Below are 23709 nucleotides of genomic sequence, written 5' to 3' on the forward strand. Positions count from 1 at the left end.
AGCACACTGTGGAATAATTTGCTATTATGTGTTGTCATATGATTGTGACATTACATTTATTAGTAATGTTTGACATACTACTTTCTAACAGCAGTGAAAAACAAAGCAGTTTTGTAAACATATACAGCTTTTGAATTAGAGCTCTCAAATCTAAGATTTTGAGTGGAAACACTTTTTTAAAGATATGTTTTCTAAGACAGTGCAGGAAGAAGTGCCTGGAAAATATATAGACTTGCTATAACAACATGCAGAATTTGTAATTGTAAAAATTATGCACTGGAAATATTTTAAAATGAACAATATTTAAAGAGCATTTCAACATGTAAGGTTTTAACACTAAAAACAAAGCCAAAACAAACCCAGAACAAAAAAAAAATCCTGTTACTTTTCCAGTTTTAATTTAAATTACTTAAAAGTTTAGTTGTCTGTATTAAAGGTGCAATCCATATTAAGAGTGCAATCCAAATAAATGTCATGCAATGTTATTCTTGTCTGCACCTCACATATACATACCTATACACACATGTTTTACATATATGCATGTATGTATATATTATATAATGTCCTTCCAGTTAAAGTATTCTGATGGGGGGGGCGCTATTTTTGTAATATGTAACAGGGTAAGACAATATGATCTTGTGAGTAATGTTATTTGATTAACTTTTATACTGGTAGTTAACCAAATTCCTAAGTAAATGTTAATATATTACTTAGTGCCTCAGACTTGTATTGCGCTTTGCTGATAATGGCTACTGAACACAAAAAGAAAATAAATTACTTTGTGGTGCTGTTATATTCCTATCTACATATGTTCCTGACATTATGTTCCATAAAGATGGCATGAGAATATATATATATATATATATATATATATATATATATATATAAGATTCAGGTCCCTCTCTAAAATAGCTTAAAAACCTCATGCTAACAGCTCTTTTGCCTAAGGCCAAGTTTATTTGCAGAAAATGAATAGATTCCAACAAAGATCATCCATTCATTTTATTCATTTATTGAAGATGGCCATGTATTGATAGTCACCCTTGGCAATTTTTATTGAAATCAGCCACAATGATTGGAATGTCAGTGGCTGTGTATGAACATGTCCTGAGTTAAACTTTGGTGACAAAAATAGAGATTGATTTTAGTGGTTTTTATTCTGATAAAATAGGATATTTCTTAATACATTTATGTTCACTAAATTATATGATTGAGCAGAAATATTTTATTTTTCCTTGTCTTCAAAAGGCAGCAAGTTCAACTTGGTACTAGCATGTCTTTTGCAATTCAAATTTGTATTGCAAAATAATGTTATCAGTTGGTGACAATTTTTAAAAAGAAATTTCAAATATTTAGATAAGATCTCTTCAGTATTACAAAAATATTCATATAAAACACACAAATAATGTTCAAGCAAGAATTCTTTCTACAAATTGGGAATACATATGCATAGACATATAGAAAATTCTATACAGTAGTTTGCACATTTCAGGAAAACACTCTAAAGCAAAACCATTTAGCCATTCTATAAGGTTTTCTAATAGATGCTGTTCTGAAATGCACAAGATAATTGTATACCCCCCCTCCATTACAGATAATTTGATAACTTTGCTAAAGTTATTTTTTGTTTACTCCCCAAATGACCTGATCCATATAAAGTAGAAAGCAAAGGTTGATACTAAGCGTTTATAAAGTATAAAGGAGACGTGACAGGGACAAGGGAGAACATACTCAAGAATTAATATTTTCTTGGCAATGTAAAATGTTTTTCAATGATATATAATACCCACTTATAAACTATATACATGCAAATTGAAAATTCAACAGTAATTTTACTTGGTGCTTTTACTATGGCTAATTGAAACTGACCTTAAATAGAAAATTTTCTTTAGGAAACTGAAACTCTTTTCTTGAACCCCTCCCTTGTACATTCATATAATAAACATTGAAACAGGTTAGGGTTATTTTCTTACATTATCATCTTTGGTCTATGATTACTCACTGCACACTTTAAAACACAATGATCCTAAACATGAGTTTAGCATTCTGTAGAACAATTATTTTTGTAATTATGTCTTGCTACTCAAAGCAAAAGATGGCCTAATGGAATGATACATGTGTATGCAGTTAGTAACAAAAGATTAGTTACTAACTGTTGACACACAAGGGCTTAAGTACTTAAGTGGACTGCAGCAGGACATATTTATCCAAACTAAACTATTGAGAGTGCTTTCATTCACCTACATCATGTCTTTTTGTGAATGACTTTATGTAATAACTCATTTATGGTTGAAAAACAATGTTATGAGCATGTTCCTCAGGTTTACAAAGAGGGATTATGAAAATATAAAGATATTGAAAAAGCTACTATTAATTATAAAATTGATAAATCCCTACAGTCCATGGCAGTTGACCTAATTGTAAGGAATTATTCCAAACCGCTAGTCTTAGTGTTTAGTGTGGGCAATTTAAAAACCAAAAAATCCATACGAAAGACCAGATGACAAACACATAATAACACTTTCCAAAGTTAAATACTTCTGTTTCACTATTTCCAAGCAGAAAGATTTTTACTAGAAAGATATTATCATCAAATATGGTGGATAGTCTGTTATCTCACTTGATCAGGGAATGGGATGTTCTGGTTCAACAGATAAAGAATTAGGTACTTATTACACATGCAAGGATTACCAATTTTTAAATTCTTCAAGTAAAATAAAATACACAACACTAAAACTACACTAAACATAATTTAAATCTCTGACAGTTCCAGAAGGCACTTCAGGATCTGGTGTTGCTTCAAAACTAAGAAGTGCCAATTAACAGAGAGTTCCAGTGTTCTGGGTGATCGAATGATGAATAAGCACAATTTTACCATGCTTAGTAAAATGTATGAAACTGAAGAAAATTCTGAAATGAGAACAACTTTTAGTTAAAAGCACATTTAGAGAAAAGCACATCTAGAGAAAAGATTCATAAATCCCTTCCCAGCAAAGAGTTTGATCAATTCCCTGGGAATTTTTGTGGGAATGTCTGTCATTGAATGAATTACAAAGGCAGCATCAAATTTGGATGCAGGGCTCATATAGATATGAGATAGATGAATAAATTTGTACTAATACAAATTGCAAATATTTATAGTAGATTTCAAGTCCATCTATTTTCATTTTGTTATACGTTTATGCAACCATTTAAAATTATGAAATTTTGCAGTGAAGAATTTTAGAAAATTCTTAATCTTTATGATAATCAAATATGGACTGGTCCAAACAAAACCCTCCAGTTTTTTAGTTTTAGACATTCTGCTCCTTTAACATTACTTGAAGAGTTAAGAGTTCTTATATAGTATCCACTTACTAAGCACTTGAAGCTTCAAACTGGATATTAGTTGCAATGAACAAAAATCAAAGCAGACAAAAGTCTCTCTTCAAAAGTGGGCCCTTAAAAATACCTTAGTAATCACTATAGGAATGTTGCCAGATACTTTACATATTCTCCCTTTGTTTTCTATTTTCACCTGACCAGGTCAAAAAAAGATTTAATGCTAAAGTTTTCTTTTTCATTCTTTGAGATGGATTTAGCTAATCAGAAATAGTTTGCAAGAAAATAAATGAATAGCAAGTAAGTCTTCTAGGTACTCTAGAATTATTAAACAAATAGAACCACAGAATACCTATATTCCCACCCCAAAATACTCTGTACAAATTATGTCAACTAGTGTACAAATGTCTGATATACATATTAAAAATCAATCTAATCAAGCCAGAATATCACTGTTTCAGTGTTATCAATTTAACCTGGACTTTTTAGTGGCTTGTTCATGATAGTAATTTTGAAAGAAACCCTCTGTTTATAGTAAAGAAGTTTTCTCATAAATTTAAATTTGGAAATCCAAAGTATGATTTCAAAAAAGTCACAAAGCAAACCACAGTAACAACAACAAAAAAATTTCAAAAGGATTCTGAACCAGAAGACATTGCCCATAAGGGTCTTTGTCCCTGAACTGGCCAGGTCTCTTTCTTGCCTTTTATCTCCCCTAATGAATCTTGACTTTGGCTCAGGCTTTTTACAGGAACAATCAAGTGCAGTGATTTCCTAACTTCCTCTCAAACTAGCTCTTTGTTTCTGCTTTAAACTGAAAGTCAAACTCAAAATGAGCTGTTTGCCTTTTATTCAGAGTCTTAAAGTAACCACAGAGGTTTAAATGTAGTTGATTTAATATCTAAAAAGGACTCTGTGCTATTTTCTACAGGTATTCTTCTTTTCCATGTTTTGTCTAGTGGTAGTTTTCATTACTGAGGTCCTTGGAGCAACTATCTTTTTCTTGACTGGTATACTTCTCAGATGGCCCTGTGCTATAATTACTAAATCATACAAAAAGTTAAGAGAAATTCACTGCTAAATACAATGAAGTGTTTGCAGAATTTGTTTCAGGGCTATCACCTTATATTCATTCATTCTGTGATAACATTTTACTTGCAAAGCTACAGTCACAGGCCTATCCCTTAAACTTCACCTCCAAGATAGTTATTTACATGTTCTTATAATCGCTATTAAGTTCTGAGACCAAAAATACCCAATTCTAGTCCCAGTGTAACTGTAGGTCTTGTGGATCTAAAAAGTCAGTGGAAAACATACTTGGAGCAGTAGAGCTGAGAGGAGTAAGCCCTGATGAGGAGCTAGGCATAGTAATGTCTAACCATTCCATATTGTCTAAGTTTGAGTCAGGAAGGTCAAGAGACAAACAGGAATTATTTGCAGCAAACTGTGCTTCTGAAGTTTCCATAGGAGAATGTGAATGATCCAGTATGCCAGAGTGACTAAGTAGATCATTTTGGAGATCTTCAATCAGAGAGAATGATTCTCTGTCTTCGTTGTTAGTTGTTAGTTGAGGAATTTCACTTGAAGGTAAAGTTCCATCTAAGAAAGCTTCTAGTTGGTTCTCTAAACTGATAGACAAACTATTGATCGGTTCTAAGGATATTGGTGGCGCCATTTGGACTTGGGGTGGTGGTCGTGATACCACTGTATTTACTGGCATTGTGGTGATATTGGCTGTCACTGGTCTCATTTTGGAAATAGGAGAAGGCTCTTCTTTTATAGGGAGAGAAATCTCTGTGCAAAAAAAAAAGTTGTTTTTTTTTTTTTTTAAATAAAACAAAACAGAAGACTTTTAATTATTACTTAGCACAATCTATTAGAAAAAAAGAATTTTGCCTTTATGTGGTACTTCTCACCAAGAAGCTGAATGACTTGATCCGATAGCATAAATCTGTCATAGAGCTATATGACATTCTTACTCATAGTTCCCCAACAAAAATATATCGCATTAATTTAAGCATATATCTTGAAGTGCATGAACTAACGGATCATTTTAGCTTGAAAGCTTAACATATGATGTTCATATTCTGAAATGTTTATCATTTTTAGGGCAAAGAAAATAAGTTTAGAGTAATATTTCCTTAGGAGGCAGTGCTTCATTGAGGGATGTGTGTGTAAAATATGTGTTTTAGATCTAAAGTCTAAAATAAATTAAATATTAGAATTAAAATTGGGAAGCTTTTGTCAATTACATAATTGACTTGCCTATTTCAGAAGTACTGATATCTTAAAAAATTAATTTCGTTAAAATTTTCTTAAAGCAGCAAGGCATAAAGTTCTTTTAGCTTATATTATAATGGAAGTATTTGCACTATATGGGTTTTTTCTGCCACTTTAACATTTTACTTTTAAAAAAAGCACCAATACATAATTTATTCTATTTTGTATTTTTTATGGGATCATATGGGCATATGATACATTTTACCTTTTTCTTTGAAGCTGATTACTTGTTTGACTCAACTTTAAAAGTTTGATGTTTTGGCAATGACCTGAACAAACACTAATCATGACATTAGGTCACGTTGCAATTTAAAGTATCATCTACTATTCTACTATTAATAATAGTACCCACCCCATTTCTCTGAATATCATTAAATAAAGAATTGAGAATCTGAGTTATATAATTTGTGTTAACATGTCTTCCAAATGTCAACATTCCATAATATCCAACGTAGATGGATTAGAATCGTATTTAATCTCAGACCACTAAGTAAGCTGCTTATGATATTGATAATTTAATACAATCTAATGTATGCTATTCATGTTTATTCTCATTCCCTGGAGTCAACCCTAGAACTGTTTTGAAAAAGATAAATGTTAAGGATATTGCTGAAATTTTAGAAAATATTCTACAATCCACTATTTTAATCACAGGCATTTTCATTATTGGTAGGTTTGACAACAATATAAAGAAAAACATGGTAAAAACTGAGGATCTTTATGTTGTTGTCAAAAATATCAAAAACTCTTTAGGTGAGTAATCTATATGAACCAAGTAAATTTTTTCCCTAAATATTTTTAATTCTAATTTTTAGATGTATTTAAAAAAATTTTTTTTTAATGGCCAAAGCCCTTCATACCTTGTTCCCCCTTCTATACTTTTTCTCTTCCCCATATAATCTACAAAAAAGTAATGCTGGCCTTTTTGCTATTATTCCTCACAAAACCCCTCAATCTCCTAACTTCAGACATTTTCATTAGCTATTGTCTTCCATGCTTAGAATTCCCTCACTCCTCAGCTTCACCTTTTGTATTCCTTCAAGGTCCAACTTAAAATCCTATCTATAAAAAAGCTATCCTTCATTCCTTTTTAATTCCTCCTTACCAATCAACTCTGTTGTTTATTTCCGATTTATCTTGTATATATCTTATCTATAAATAAATTTGTTTTTATGTTGTCTCTCCTCCATTACTACATTTAGCGCTAGAACTTAGTAAAAAGTAGGCCTGAATTAATTATTTAACTTATTTTTTTTATTTCTGAAACAGAAGCATGAAATACTTAATTCCTTTAATTTCTCGAGTTGGAAATTTTCTATGGTAGCTTAGGCATAAAATGAACTTAATCTGTTTTTCAAAGTCAATACAGTTCTTAAACTAAAATGATTTATATATGTATAGCTATGCTGTCAAGTTTCAATAATGCCCTGTGTATACCAAATGTTACAAATGAAATGTCAACCTCAATATCAATATTTTTGAATAATAGGTAGTGAAGTTGTTGAATCTTAATCTTATTTCTAACAATATTCCTAAACCCCATTTACCTCAGTGTCTCAGAATCCTCTGAAATATTCCAATCTTTGAAAAAGAAATTTTATTATACTTATGCTTACTGTAAAAATGTATCAGTTGAAGGAAGGAAGGTCACATAGCAATGTGAAATGCTATAATTAGAATTCTCAGGTTTAAAAAGAATCATAGCATTTCTTTTTTATATGCGGAACTTTAACATTTCATTTATCCTTTATTAACATTACTACAATACATATCGGTTTAATCCACTTCTTACAGTCATTGTGGAATAATATTTTAAGTTTCTTTATTGTTCTTTTGGATTCCTATGATTTTTTGGTATTTTTCTAACTAATATCAACAAGCTTGCAAAAAATAAGTTTCAATCTGCCATTCTGCCATTATTTTTCTTTTCTAACATGTAGATTGGTGAAAAATGTTGCCTGTAAAATATAATAGCTGTATTTTTGCAGTGCTTGAAATATAATCAGTGCCTTGTTAATAAATTTCTATCATATATAAAGTACTTTTTAGTACCTTACCATTAATACATTTTCTGACATTTTCACAGGTCAAAAAAGGAAAACCTTGAGCTATGTAAAAACTTACCTCCACTTTTAATGAGGATATCAAAGAGGTCATCCATCTGTTGACTATGTGCATTGGAAATCTACAACAGAAAAAATAAAGATTAATTTCCTTTTTGCAAAGAATTAAATTGAAGCCACCTAAGAAAACTATACAATGCTTTTAAGATTGCCTTATTTGGTAGAGTAGAAAATAGTTAGAGAAGGTAAAGAAAATTGCCCATCGTCATAAGATTGGTCAATGGCAGAAATAAGTCTAGGAGACAGGTCTTCTGACTACTAGTTCAGTGATATGTCAAAGCTAGCTGCTTCTATTAGTTCTAGTAAGACTGCTATTTTTATAATTTTTTTTTTCAAAATTCTTTATTGATGTATTGATGTCTTTGTGTTTTTTATATCATGGTTATTTCCCAAATTCCTTCCTGCTCCACCCTAGGATCTTCCCTGGTAGCAAATAAATAAAAAAATAAAGGCTGCACCAATCCATGTATAATATTTCTGGCAACTCTATAATCAACTCTCCTTCTACTAAGAAAAGTGTTTCATCATCTGTCCTCTGGAAGCATCATCCCAACTATATTTCCAGCTTTGCTTCACTATACATATATATACACACACACATATATATACACACATATATATGTGTGTGCATGTATATATATGAATATATATATATATATATATAAATTTTAATGTTCAAGCCAATTGGATGGTTAATTGTTTCTCCAATTCAACATTTCGTCTCCTGTTTCTATGTATTTGAAGAAGCCTAGTATGCATTTCTTTCTCAGTTTATGCTTCTTTTTTTTTTTTTAATTTTTATTTTATTTTATAATTATGACATTTTTTTGACAGTACATATGCATGGGTAATTTTTTACAACATTATCCCTTGCACTTACTTCTATTCAGATTTTTTCCCTTCCTCCCCCAACCCCCTCCCCCAGATGGCAAGCAGTCTTATATATGTTAAACATATTACAGTATATTCTAGATACAATATATGTGTGTAGAACTAAATTTTTTGTTACACAGGAAGAATTGGATTCAGAAGGTAAAAATAACAGTTTACATTCATTTCCCAGTGTTGCTTTTCTGGATGTAGCTGGTTCTGTCCATCATTAATCAATTGGAATTGGATTAGCTTTTCTCTATGTTGAAGAAATCCACTTCCATCAGCATACATCCTCGTACAGTATCATTGTTGAAGTGTATAATGATCTTCTGGTTCTGCTCGTTTCACTCAGCATCAGTTGATGTAAGTCTCTCCAAGCCTCTCTGTATTTCTCCTGTTGGTCATTTCTTATAGAACAATAATATTCCATAACATTCATATACCATAGTTTACCCAACCATTCTCCAATTGATGGACATCCATTCATCTTCCAGCTTCTAGCCACTATGAAAAGGGCTGCCACAAACATTTTGGCACATACAGGTCCCTTTCCCTTCTTTAGTAGTTCCTTGGGGTATAAGCCCAGTAGTAGTATGGCTGGGTCAAAGGGTATGCACATTTTGATAACTTTTTGGGCATAATTCCAGATTGCTCTCCAGAATGGTTGGATTCTTTCACAACTCCACCAACAATGCATCAGTGTCCCAGTTTTCCCACAGCCCCTCCAACATTCATCGTTATTTGCTCCTGTCATCTTAGCCAATCTGACAGGTGTGTAATGATACCTCAGAGTTGTCTTAATTTGCATTTCTCTGATCAATAGTGATTTGGAACACTCTTTCATATGAGTGGAAATAGTTTTAATTTCATCATCTGAAAATTGTCTGTTCATATCCTTTGACCATTTATCAGTTGGAGAATGGCTTGATTTCTTATAAATTAAAGTCAATTCTCTGTATATTTTGGAGATGAGGCCTTTATCAGAACCTTTAACTGTAAAAAATTTTTCCCAATTTGTTACTTCCCTTCTAATCTTGTTTGCATTAGTTTTGTTTGTGTAGAAACTTTTTAATTTGGTGTAATCAAAATGTTCTATTTTGTGATCAATAATGGTCTCTAGTTCTCCCTTGGACACAAACTCCTTCCTCCTCCACAAGTCTGAGAGGTAAACCATCCCATGTTCCTCCAATTTATTTATGAGTTCGTTCTTTATGCCTAAATCTTGGACCCATTTTGATCTAATCTTAGTATGTGGTGTTAAATGTGGGTCCATGCCTAGTTTCTGCCATACTAATTTCCAGTTTTCCCAGCAGTTTTTGTCAAATAATGAATTCTTATCCCAAAATTTGGGATCTTTGGGTTTGTCAAAGATTAGATTGCTATTTTTATTCACTATCTTGTCCTGTGAACCTAACCTATGCCACTGATCAACTAGCCTATTTCTTAGCCAATACCACATGGTTTTGGTGACTTGCTTTATAATATAGCTTTAAATCAGGTACATTTACACCACCTTCCTCTGACTTTTTTTTCATTAGTTCCCTTGCAATTCTCGACCTTTTATTCTTCCATATGAATTTTGTTGTTATTTTTTCTAGGTCATTAAAATAGTTTCTTGGGAGTCTGATTGGTATAGCACTAAATAAATAGATTAGTTTGGGGAGTATTGTCATCTTTATTATATTCGCTCGGCCTATCCAAGAGCATGGAATGTCTTTCCAATTATTTAAATCTGACTTTATTTTTGTGGCAAGTGTTTTGTAATTTTGCTCATATAATTCCTGACTCTCCTTTGGTAGATATATTCCCAAATATTTTATACTATCGACTGTTATTTTGAATGGAATTTCTCTTTGTATCTCTTGCTGTTGGATTGTGTTGGTAATGTATAAAAATCCTGGGGATTTATGTGGATTTATTTTGTATCCTGTGACTTTGCTAAAATTCTGAATTATTTCTAATAGCTTTTTAGCAGAGTCTTTGGGGTTCTCTAAGTATACCATCATGTCATCTGCGAAAAGTGACAATTTGATTTCTTCATTTCCTACTCTAATTCCTTGGATCTCTTTCTCGGCTCTTATTGCCAAGACTAGAGTTTCTAGTACTATATTGAATAGTAATGGTGATAGTGGGCAACCTTGTTTCACTCCTGATCTTACAGGGAAAGGTTCTAGTTTATCACCATTACATATGATGTTTACTGAAGGTTTTAAATATATGCTCCTTATTATTTTAAGGAATAGTCCATTTATTCCTATACTCAAGCGTTTTTAGTAGGAATGGATGTTGGATTTTATCAAATGCCTTTTCTGCATCTATTGAGATGATCATATGGTTTTTATTAATTTGATTATTAATATGGTCAATTATACTAATAGTTTTCCTAATATTAAACCAGCCCTGCATTCCTGGTATAAATCCCACTTGGTCATAGTGTATTATCCTGGGGATGATTTTCTGAAGTCTATTTGCTAATATCTTATTTAAGATTTTAGCATCAATATTCATTAAGGAGATTGGTCTATAGTTTTCTTTCTCAGTTTTCGATCTACCTGGTTTAGGTATCAGTACCATGTCTGTGTCATAGAAGGAATTTGGTAGGACTCCTTCAATCCCTATTTTTTCAAATAGTTTACATAGCATTGGAGTTAGTTGTTCTTTAAATGTTTGGTAGAATTCACCTGTAAATCCATCTGGTCCTGGGGACTTTTTCTTAGGAAGTTGGTTAATAGCTTGGTCTGTTTCTTTTTCTGAGATGGGACTATTTAGACTACTTACTTCTTCCTCTGTTAATCTGGGCAAGCTATATTTTTGAAGGTATTCTTCCATTTCATTTAAGTTATCGAATTTATCGGCATAAAGTTGAGCAAAGTAGCTCCTAACTATTGTTCTAATTTCCTCTTCATTAGTGGTGAGTTCACCCTTTTCATTTTCAAGACTATCAATTTGCTTTTTCTCTTTCCTTTTTTTAATCAGGTTTACTAAGGGTTTGTCTATTTTGTTGGTTTTTTCATAAAACCAACTCTTAGTTTTATTAATTAATTCAATAGTTTTTTTACTTTCAATTTTATTAATCTCACCTTTTATTTTTTGAATTTCAAGTTTTGTGTTTGTCTGGGGGTTTTTAATTTGTTCCTTTTCTAGCAATTTTAGTTGTAAGCCCAATTCGTTGGCCCTCTCTTTCTCTATTTTATGCAAGTAGGCCTGTAGAGATATAAAACTTCCCCTAATTACTGCTTCGGCTGTATCCCACACATTTTGGTATGATGTCTCATTATTGTCATTTTCTTGGGTGAAGTTATTAATTATGTCTATGATTTGCTGTTTTACCCAATCATTCTTTAGTATAAGATTATTTAGTTTCCAATTATTTTTTGGTCTATTTTCCCCTGGCTTTTTATTAAATGTTATTTTGATTGCATTATGGTCTGAAAAGGATGCATTTACTATTTCTGCCTTACTGCATTTGATTTTGAGGTTTTTATGCCCTAGTATATGATCAATTTTTGTATAGGTTCCATGAACTGCTGAGAAGAAAGTATATTCCTTTCTGTCTCCATTTAGCTTTTGCCAAAGATCTATCATATCAAACTTTTCTAGTATTCTATTTACCTCTTTGACTTCTTTCTTATTTATTTTGTGGTTTGATTTATCTAATTCTGAGAGTGCAAGGTTGAGATCTCCCGCTATTATAGTTTTGCTATCTATTTCCTCTTGCAGCTCTCTTAATTTCTCTTTTAAGAATTTAGATGCTGCGCCACTTGGTGCATACATGTTTAATATTGATACTGCTTCACTATTGATGCTTCCCTTTAGCAGGATATAATGCCCTTCCTTATCTCTTTTAATTAGATCAATTTTTGTTTTTGCTTGATCTGAGATGAGGATGGCTACTCCTGCTTTTTTGGTTTTGCCTGAAGCATAATAGATTCTGCTCCACCCTTTTACTTTTAGTTTGAATGTCTCACCCTGTTTCAGGTGTGTTTCCTGTAAACAACATATAGTAGGATTCTGACTTTTAATCCAGTCTGCTAACTGCTTCCTCTTTATGAGGCAGTTTGCCCCATTCACATTTATGGTTAGAAGGACTAATTCTATATTGCTTGCCATCCTATTAACCCCTGCTTATGCTTTTCCCCTTTCCTTCCCTTTTACCCTCCTATCCAGTATTAAACTGGTGAACACCACTTGCTTTTCACAGCCCTCCCTTTTTAGGATCCCTCCCCCACCTTAAAGATCCTCCCCTTATTTTACCCCTTTTCCTCGAAATTACTGTATTCCCTTCCCCTTAGCTTACTCCTTCCCTTTCACTTTTCAATAAAGTGGAAGAAGTTTCACCATAAATCGAATATGTCTATTGATACACGCTATGTTCATCTCCCTCCTTTCTTTCTCTCAGATATAATAGGTTACCTTTGCCTCTTCATGAGATGTAGTACCACCACTTTACACTTTTTTATGATATAATCTCCTTTCCACCTCAAGTTTCTAAGACAAATTGTACATATGTTCTTTACATATTTTTTTGACAGAAGTATAGTTCTCAAGATTTCTTTTTACCTTTTTAGAAATCTCTTGAGTTCTGTATTTGAAGATCAAACCTTTTATGTAGGTCTGGTTTTTTCATCAAAAATAGATGGAATTCATTTATTTCGTTAAATGTCCATCTTCTTTCCCTGGAAAACGATGCTCATTCTTGCTGGGTAAGTTATTCTTGGCTGCATACCAAGTTCCTTAGCCTTTCGGAATATCATGTTCCTTTAATGTGGACGCTGCTAGATCCTGGGTTATCCTTATTGTGGATCCTCCATATCTGAATTGTTTTTTTCTAGCAGCTTCCAATATCTTTTCCTTTGTCTGATGGTTCTTGAACTTGGCCACTATATTTCTTGGCGTTTTGATTTTAGGGTCCCTTTCAGTAGGTGATCGATGAATTTTTTCAATGCCTATTTTACCCTCTGTTTCCAGAATGTCTGGGCAGTTCTCTTTGATAATTTCCTCGAAAATGGTGTCCAAGCTCTTTTTTTCCTCCCATTTTTCAGGGAGTCCGATTATTCTCAAATTGTCTCTCCTGGATCTGTTTTCCAGGTCTGTTGTCTTTCTGGTAAGGTACTTGACATTCTTTTCAATTGTTTCATTTCTCTGGTTTTGCTTGACTACCTCTTGGTTTCTCCTTGAGTCATTCATTTCTACTTGTTCCAGTCTAATTTTCAATGATGTATTTTCTTCACTCACTTTTTTTATATCTCTTTGTAATTGTCCAATTGAGTTTTTATCTTCTATGGAATTTTTTTCCATTTTATCCATTTTATTTTTTAGAGAACTGATTTCTTTTTCCAGCTCACTAATCCTGTTTTCCTTGGAGTTGTTTACCTTTTCCAGCTCACTAATCCTGTTTTCCTTGGAGTTGTTTACCTTTTCCAGCTCACTAATCTTGTTTCTCAATGATTTGATTTCTTTATCCATTCTGTCTTTGAATGCATGGGATGACTTCTCCAGGCTCTCTTGCAAAGCTTCCCTTTCCTTTTCCCATTTCTCTTCCAGCTCTCTTGTGAGAGCCTTTTTGATTTCCTCTATGAGGTTCTTTTGTATTGAGGAGCAGCTTATATCCCTCCCAGGGGATACATCTGGGGACAGTCTGTTCCTAGTCTCCTCAGCATTTGAAGTCTGCTCCCTCTCCACACAGAAACTGTCAATGGTTAGAGCCCTTTTGAATTTTTTGTTCATTTTGTCAGAGTAGGAATCAAAGAAAACAAACTGACAAGAGAAACAATTGGTCTTTTTGCGGGGGATGGGGCTGGATGGTATTAATGGGCTTCCTCTACAGACTGGGGGTAGGGCAGCAGAGAGCCACTAACAGAACAGCAATGACTGTACTGAGTCTGCACTCTGAGGCTCCGAGAACACACCGAGTCAGTCCAGGTGGGGGTTGGGGGTGGCCGGGCTCTGAGAGACGCTGGCTTTCTGGGGTTTTAATCTTCACCTCTGGTGTTTACACCCTCTCCGCAGCTCCTGGCTTGCTGCCAAGACGGAGCATCCACACTGGGGCAAAAGCCCTTTCACAGAAACGGCAGAGATCACACCCTCCCCCTCCGGTCTGAGCTGTGTGAGCTGCCTGTCTTGCTCTGGCTGCCTGCCCTCAGTCTGCGCCCAGTCTGATTGACCCTCCCCCCGAGCAAACACAGACCTTTTCTGGCGACTTTCAAGGATGTCTTCTCTTGGTGATTATTTGTGGATTTCTTTCTGGGTCAAGCATTAAGTCAGAGGCTTGTCATGAAGTAAGTTCTGAGAGAAAATGAGGAGCTCAAGCAGCTGTCTGCCTCCACGCCGCCATCTTGGCCGGAAGTTGCTATTTTTATAATTGTTTAGAGATTTTGTTTTGAGAATTATAGCAGGAAGGGTTTTATGGAAAATTCCTTCAAATGAAAGTTTCTTTGCTTCTTTCCACACATTTACTAGCCAATTTTTTCCTTTCCACTTTGCTTTGGGAGAGAACAGGAACATAAAGGAGGCAAGGGGTATTAAAGGAACAGAAAAACATTGAGATCGCACCTTGGGGGAGCAAATGTCATGTAGTAATGGTGACCATAGAATGAGACTATTCTGATTCTCAGAATTACATTTTCCTTTTTCAAAAATGAGACATAATTCTAAACAAGCTGTTAAAACTCTCCTCCCCATGCATTAGCGTGGTCTGTATCATTTGATTCATTCCCGACTGAATAAAGTTTGACAAAAAGAGATCTGATTAGCAAACTTCTAGTGTTCTTCATGATTCTAAGATGACAGTCTAATGGAAAGACTAATTATTTTACAAGCCATATAATCATGCCAAAAAAAAAAAAAAAAAAAAAAAAAAAAAAAAAAAAAGGGAAAGTAGAACTTTTTAATATCTGCCTCATAATTTACTTGATATTCAGAACATGAACTAAATATGTGAATTTCTCCTACATTATAAACAAACTTTAAATCTGGGTTTTAATTACTGCTGTAAATAATATTACTCATTAAACAAATGACATGCCATTTAAGCCTCAGTTACCTTAAAATGAGCAATCTATCCACAGGAGTAAACATATATTCCAAAATTGTTATATTGCACATGTAATCAACAAAGTCCAATGCTACATTTTCAAGTTTTGCCAAAGAATTCAATTTAACTGACAACTTGTGATTGGAGTTTAACAACAAAACCACCATATACACACAACCAACTACCTCACTGGACTCACTTAAGCATATACCAGTGACAGAGAAAGATGCTGAAATTTGCCTCATTATATATTTACTTTGAAAATCTCCAAGTGTTCTTATCAGCACCCCTTATGTCAAAGAGAACCATTACTTTTGTTTTTCTGATAATCTCTTAATAAAGCAGTAAAAATCCTATATTCATCTAAGCTGCAGAACAGAATTTAACATAACTGAGTGCTACATTTACATTCCTTTGGAGTCCATTTGGATTATTGCCAACATGGCTTATTACTATAATGCAGTAGAAATTCTATCAACTGGATTCAATACAAAATAGCAAAAGCTAAGGATTTAAAAAAAAAAAAAAGGCTAAGGGTTATCACTACTTACAAAGCACCACTGGGGGAAAAAACAATGATAGTAGGGAGAACACACCACATACTGTATCGGTGAGCCAGGAGTCTTTCAAATGAACTCTTCTAGACAACAGGAAGAAGTAAATGAATATGATCTAACTGCCAATATGCCTTCACTATCCCATACTACTTACTTCTTCCAAGGAGAATTCCTTGAGAATGTCCTTGCCTTCCAGTTACTTTTTTTCCTCTCTTTGTTGTACCCTAGCTCTTCCCTCTCATCTTTCTTGTATACAATCTACTGTCCAAAATAAATATCCAGCAGATATAATAAAAAAATAAATCAATTCAAACATTAGAATAACCACTACTACTTTGACTTACTACTTGCTTCTCAAGCTCAGGCATATAATTATTTTTTCTTTCTTTGTTCATGTAATTCAAATTATAATAGCTCTTCTCTTTTTTGGGAGGGGAGTGGGAAAGGAGAGGAGGCAATTAGAATAAGTGACTTACCCAAGATCACACATGTAAGTGTCTGAAGTTGTCTCCTCCTGACTCCAGGGCCAATGTTCTACCTACTGTATCACCTGTCTGCCTCATAACAGTTTTTCCTTATGACAGTATAACATTGTTAATTTCTAGATAAGAGTTTTTATGTGTAGATGTTTGCTGTGCATATGTAAAGAAAACATGTGAAATTTGGCTGCCCACATCCTCAACAAGACTTTTTATGTTTAGAGGATGTTTCTCTACCTAAGACAGATTAAAAAATTACACAGAATTATTACACAGAATGGTTTTCAAACTTTTATTCAGTAAACAAAAAGTCAGGTCTCTATAACCTCATGGAATTTACAATTTAATTGTGAGATAATATATGTGATTTATACACATACACACACACACACACATATCACAAGGATATATGTAGCATATAAATGTTGACAGAATTAAAAGGTCATGGTGGATTTGAGTTAGTTAATAAAGGCAATGGAGCTCAGTATTGAAGTGGAAAGTTTGGATTATCACAAGCACTGCAGGTAAGCATGAGCAAAATCTTGGAAGGAGGCAGAATGAACAAGATATGAAAGCAACATGATGATGCCTCAATGCCAAAAAGGCTTATGGAGGCTTTTTGCAAAAGAAACATAGGGCTGGTTACAGAACCAAAAAGCTGGAAGATTTTTGGGGAGATGAGGAATCTAAATAACAGATTTTTCTATCGAAAAGAAAAGCAATGATGAATTTTATTTTTGAACATGAACAAATCTAGTGTAATTGTTTTGACTCTTAATATAGATTTACATTAGTACTAATTACCAATTTTACTGCTTATAATTCATAGATAATAATGAAAGTTTGTTGTTTCTCACATGGCAGATCCACTTGGTTCAAGAAAGGGAATCACGAAGATATGGTGAAAGCTATAAAGATATTGAAAATTTCATTCTGAACATTTTTTTATAAGCTGCTAATCATGACTAGCCTTTTCTTACCTCTGTATGTGAAGATGACTGTATGTTTCGAGTCTGCTTTATGGCTTCCTCATACCGTGGGGGATCTTTTGTTTTGGTGACTGTGTTGCCAAATAGAGAGTGTTGTATGATAAACTGCTGAGGTTGAGAAGGAGAACCAGGCTGGGCCAAATAAAGTTGAGAAATATATTACTGTAATATTCAAATCTGCATACTTTTCATCAGAAACAGTGAATATATAATAGCCAAATAATGCTAACAAAGAATGCTTATTATGCTTTAAACAGTAACACTGTGAAGCAAATAGCAAAAGTAGTTTCTAGCAAATATTGCTAGATATTTTAACAATAATAATATATTTTATGTTATTTATATTTTTAGTATGTATTATACACACAGACATATACATATATTTTAGAAGATTCCAGCAAATACAATTTTCCATCTGGGCATATTTGCAGTAAGGAATTATATTCTCAAATAAATGTATTCAGTGTGAACATTGCTATATGACAAACACAAGATTACCTTGTTGGTAGTGCTAGGTCCATTTTGCACTGAAGAAACCTGAGTGTTCCTGGCCTGAAGAACATTGCTGGATGTGTTATTAATGAATGGCTGCTGAACTGTTGTAACAGGTGATCTCTGATAGGAAAATACTGTATTTGATGATGAGCTAGATGGAAAAACCTGAAATGGATCAACATTTTCCAATAAACTTATTGTTTCTTGAATTAACTTATGAACTTAAGTTAAACTACTTGTCAACTCAGTCAATTTTTTGTGTCTGACACTGATACCAAGGGGCATATTACTTTTATTCTCTTTGATGTCTACATTAAAAGATCAAAAAATCCAAATATCCCTAGTTTCTTTTCAAAACTCGCTATGATTCAATCTATGAATTTATTTTGCTCTTTCTTAAGCCTATTTATATGTTTAAGCTTGGAAGGGATTTTACGTGCTCCATTAATTAACCACTTGCTGCATAAAACTGTATCTAACTTAAACATCCCATTGATGTTTTTAATGTTTCCAAATAATAGGTTCTAATGACAAAAAAATTATACTAATGAAATCAGGAAGAATCATCTAGTCCTGGAGTTAGGAAGGTGGCCCCCAAAGGAGAGAAAAAAATTGGGAAAAAAGGATTTTTTTTTTAAACACCCAAGTCCTTTATATATTTAAATTAATAACTTTTAGATAATGAAAAAAGCATCATGGACTAGACTTGGAGTCAGGAATACTTACTTAGGTTCAACTAACACTTTAGCTATTGTGTCAACCTGGGCAAATATCTCATTTTCCTTTACCTATAAAATGAAGGAATCTAAATGGCTTCTGAAGTTCCCCTGTAGTAGGCACTGGGCTTGGTGAACAATCATTTTCTAATAATTTATCATTTAGTCCACAACATCTGATCACTTACTGTATGTTTAACTTTGGTAGACTTTCTCAGAGTTAATCCTAAAAGAATGCATATACTTATATTTGAGTTAAGATAATATCTGTTCTCCTAAGTCAATAAAAATAGTTATTATTAATTCATTAATAGATATCAATATGTTCATCTAATTTCCAGGATATAAATCCTTTTTTCATGTATATTTTTAAAAGGTATTTTCAGAAGAATACTATTATATAATATGGTAAAAAAGAGCATTGATATGGAGATGAAAGATCTGCACTGTCTTAGAACCTTAAATAAATTAATTGATCTCTCTGTATCTGTTTCCTCTGTAAAAGAAGAGATTTAGCTCTTACATTTCTGGATCCTGTGATCCTATGGTATGAAGGATTATATTCCTGAAAATAGTTTTCTTTTACAAGGATATATTTTTTATAGCTCCATCTAGTGGATAATCAGAATTCTAACAACTTTTGTCATTCTTAAAAAAAAAAAAAAAAAAAAAGTTAAAGGCACCTCTCATTTTAAAAATACACTGAGGATGAAGAGAAGCTAAATGACTGTTTTCAAGATCATGTAACTACAATTAGTGCTAGAGCTAGGATGGTGAACCAGTTCTGATAGCTTCTAGTCCAGAGAATTACTGAATATAAGAATTAAAAAAGGGAAGTTTCAGAGGTCTTTTAGTCTAACTCATACCTGAACAAAAATACCTGCTATAGTTTTATCACCTCTGCTGTAGTTTATCAATAGCCATCCAGTCCATGCTTGAGACCTCCAATGAGGGAAAATTAATTTTCCAACCTCTATTCCATTTTTGTTTAGCTTTAATTATTAGGAATTTTTAAAAATAACATTACATCCAAGTCTCTCTCTCTCTCTCTTTTTTTTTTTTTTTACAATGCCTATCTGTTGTAGTTTTGTCCTCTAGAACCAAGCAAAATAAGTTTAAACCCCTTTTCATGTCAACTAACATAACAATTAACTCTCCTAAAACATATTCCTTTTCAATCTACACATACTGAGTACATTTCAATTTATCTTCATATGGAATGATCTCAAAAGATTTCTTCAAGGCCCTTCTTTCAGGTTGCCTTCTGCTAGATATGAGATAGGTCATCAGTGTCTTTCATAAAACACCATTCCAAATGCTAGAGGAACCAAACAATATCCAGACAGCGCCAAATCAGAACAATTTTCAATCAAGCCTAACCATTTAAACAGTTCTAAATTCATTTAGCTACTAACCAGCAAACCTCCCCATCTTGTTATAAGCTTTGCTAAAGCTAGCTCAATTATATTTGAATTTGTATTATTTCTTGATTTACCAGTTTAGTAGCAAAAAAAAAAAAAAAAATATATATATATATATATATATATATATATTGTTGATGGATTCATGCTAGCTTAAAAAAAATCATCATCTCTATATATTCAATCATGATTGGTAATCTTTAAAATATATTCTAAAATTTTGCCATTAAATCAAAGTCAGACTTATTGAGTTTCAGTTTTCAGATTCTACTCTTTTCCCTGTTTTGAGAATTGGAACATTTATCCTTTTCCAGGTCTGAAGCGCCTCTCCTAGTCTCATTATCTATCAAAAATAGCTGATAGTGGCTTAGCCATCACACATTTTTTTTCAAAGTACATTTAGGATGTAATTAATTTGAGTCTAATAAATTTAATTCTTTCCAAAGTACCAAAGGTACTACTTACACCAAAAAATGAAATCTTTTTTTTTCTGATGGAAAAGATTTTATTTTTAAAACTTCCTTGATTTGGATTTTTGAAAAATATAATTGAAGATATATACTTTCACTTAGAAAGACTATTTAAATAGATTTTGGAGGATTACCCATCTCTCCAATTAAGAGTTGTGCTATAAATTATTCAGGTAATCTGGAGATTCAGATATTTTATGTATCATTCCCTATTCTTGGAGACAAAAAAGTTAGGATGATTGTTATTTTACAATAATAGATTGATATTCTGTATCTAAGTAGATGGCACAGTGAAGAGAATGCTGGCTTGGAATCAGGAACAGTCTGTCTTAAGTACAAATCCAGCCTTAGCTAATTCTGAGCTGTGAGACCCTGGGCAAGTCAATTAAACTTGTCTGCCTCAGTTGTAAAAGGAGCCAGAGAAAGAAATGCAAACTACTCCACAATGTCTTTGACAAGAAAACCCCAAATGGTGTCATGAAAAATTGGATATGATTGAAAATGACTGAACAACAATTTGATGTTTACTGCTTCACTTTAGTAGTCACAAACCTTTCTTATTTGTTGAGGCTGGTTGAGTACTTGGTTGAAATTGTCTTGTTTTGGATGGGATGTTTGGGGTAAGCCAGAGGGAGATACAGGAGCTGATACTTGAGGCTGAGTTGTAATTCCTACTTGTGGTGGAGCCTAGAAAAAGAATAATAAATTACTCATTTAACTACATGAAGACAAAAATTAAAGAAAAAGCAGTGCTTTCAGAGTGTTGTTTATAGTAAATCAGTAAGAATAGTTTGAGATACAAGTATTAATAATTGTGCTACTGTCATTTATAGATACTAATGAAGATTTAACTGCCAGTATTTTTGGATGTAGAAACTGATTTCAAAATATGCCAAGATAATTGCTTATTTTAAATTTTAATTGTTGTATTTTAAATGACAGAATTTGGTTTTGTTTACATATATCTAAGAAATCCTAATCCAGAGACTAGAACTTATGGATCCATTATTTTTCCTTAAAAAACAATCCAATGCAACTGTTTTTACTTCACTATTTTGAGAAAACAAGAAATTTGATAAAAGGAATGTATGGTAACCTAATCATGATAAAGTAATGTAATAATCTCATTGTTTTCTTACAAGGAAGTACCTGAGACCTAGTTACATTTTACCTTGTTCATCTATTTTAGTTGAAGCTTATCCAAATGATTTAAAGTATAAAATATGTACAACACAAATAAATGTCTAAACATGGATAAGGATCCTATGATCATAGCTAGTAGTAGTTTCTCTTAACATTCTCCTTGCCAAATTTCAATTTATCTTATATATAATTCAAAATCAAACTATTCTTGCATTAATATAATTATGTATTTTTGAGTACTCCATAACCTATCTATGTCATTAATTTGAAATATATATATATATATATATAAAGATATATTAAAATATAAAGATATTGACCATAAAGATCACAAGGTCTAAGAATTTAAAAATTTCATTTCCTGTCTTAGGTCTGCTACTAATATTCTTGGAAAAGTCTCTGGCATTCATTTTCTTGATCTGTAAAGTTAAAAAGTATGATGAAGTTAGATGATAGATATTATGAATGAAATTTATGATTAGCCAAGAGGATGATGTCTGGGATAATCTACATAGTAATACAGAATCTTTTCTTTATGCATTTAAAGATCTTAGAAAACAAAGGGGAAAGTTTGAAAAAAATTTATTTTATTTAAAGAGTGCTATCTAAATATTTAGATTTGAATAACCCTGCCAGTTTTTTACAACTATGAAATCTGGATACTTTTATTTAGTATCTCCATTACCAATTAATCATGAATAAATTTTAATTTTGATTTAAAGGAAAAATGAGTAGTTAAAAGGTAAACTTCACACCTGTAGTTTTATACTGCCTACTGGTAGTTGAACTGAAGTAACATTTGAACCCTCGATAGACACTGGAAGTAGCAGCTGTGCAGTTTGGGTGGTTAGTAAAGCTTGAGGCTGAGCAACAACCGTGGTTTGAGGATGTCTCTGGGAACTCACATAATACTGAGAGATGATGTTCTGCTGATCAGCTTTGGCCACAGGTACCTCTTGCTTGATAACTACAGCCTTTTTGGCAACTAGGTTCTGGCCAGCAGTAGATCCTGACTGGCCTAAAGAATGGCTGGCTCCTGATATTGATTGCCTTGAGCTAGAACAGTCAGGGAGAGAATTCTCATCTTTAACAGCAGGAATGACATGTTTTTGATCTACATTATTTACAGAATTAGCAGTGGGCTGGGGTGCTGGTGGTGGCTGCTGTCCCCGTTTTTCAACTTCAAGTTGCATTTTTAGTACTTCCACAAGTTTTTGTTCTTGTTCCAGTTTCCTTTTTAGCTCTTCAATCTGTTTTTCTTTTTCTTGAAGCTTTCGGTCCTTTTCAGCCACATCCAATTCCATGTTTGACAGGCTTCCACAGGTAGGACTTAGACTATCTTCATTATTTGTCACCCTCAAAGGAGATGAACTTAAAAACTGGGAGGGGGACATCATAGTCATAATTTCTGTGAAAGTATCTGTCATGTTAGTATCATCAGTACTAAGACTGGAGTGTTCTGAAGGAGATGGGGAGATCGGCAGAGGAGAACTGATGGTTTCAGGGTGTGTCACACTACTTGTTCCAGTAGATGATGTTTCTGACTTAAAACTGGGAATGGCGCTAGAAACAGAATTATTTAATGTAACTGGGAATGCCATAGTAACTTCTGGATTGCTAGTGGCTACAGTAGAAGTGGATATTGCAACAGCATTGCTGGTGGAAATACCACTATTAAGCTCTTGGTAAGGTTTTAGACGTTCAATTAGGTCTGTCTTGGTGCCTGATACTGGTAAACCCCTTAACTTCAATTCCATCTTTAGTTCAGCTACCTGGAGAGAAAATATTAAGATTAAATTATTTTTCTCT

General features: G+C 33.1%; 1 protein-coding gene across 8 annotated transcripts in view; it reads right to left on the bottom strand.

Moving 5' to 3' along the window:
- Window positions 1-4154: 4154 nt before the first annotated feature.
- The window catches only part of MRTFB (myocardin related transcription factor B), a 241725-nt gene continuing 222170 nt past the window's right edge, over window positions 4155-23709 (bottom strand). For 7 of the 8 annotated variants that reach the window (XM_074280577.1, XM_074280573.1, XM_074280575.1 and 4 more), the window contains 6 exons: window positions 22656-23672; window positions 21310-21444; window positions 18154-18315; window positions 17647-17787; window positions 7726-7786; window positions 4155-5115 (listed from right to left, as the gene is read on the bottom strand). In XM_074280577.1, the coding sequence (XP_074136678.1) occupies window positions 4583-5115; window positions 7726-7786; window positions 17647-17787; window positions 18154-18315; window positions 21310-21444; window positions 22656-23672 (2049 nt within the window). In that variant the 3' untranslated portion in view covers window positions 4155-4582. The remainder of the gene's footprint in view (window positions 5116-7725; window positions 7787-17646; window positions 17788-18153; window positions 18316-21309; window positions 21445-22655; window positions 23673-23709) is intronic. The other variant, XM_074280579.1, reaches the window with a different exon arrangement.

The sequence above is a fragment of the Sminthopsis crassicaudata genome, chromosome 1, assembly GCF_048593235.1.
Source record: "Sminthopsis crassicaudata isolate SCR6 chromosome 1, ASM4859323v1, whole genome shotgun sequence".
NCBI classification, from domain to species: Eukaryota; Metazoa; Chordata; class Mammalia; order Dasyuromorphia; family Dasyuridae; genus Sminthopsis; species Sminthopsis crassicaudata.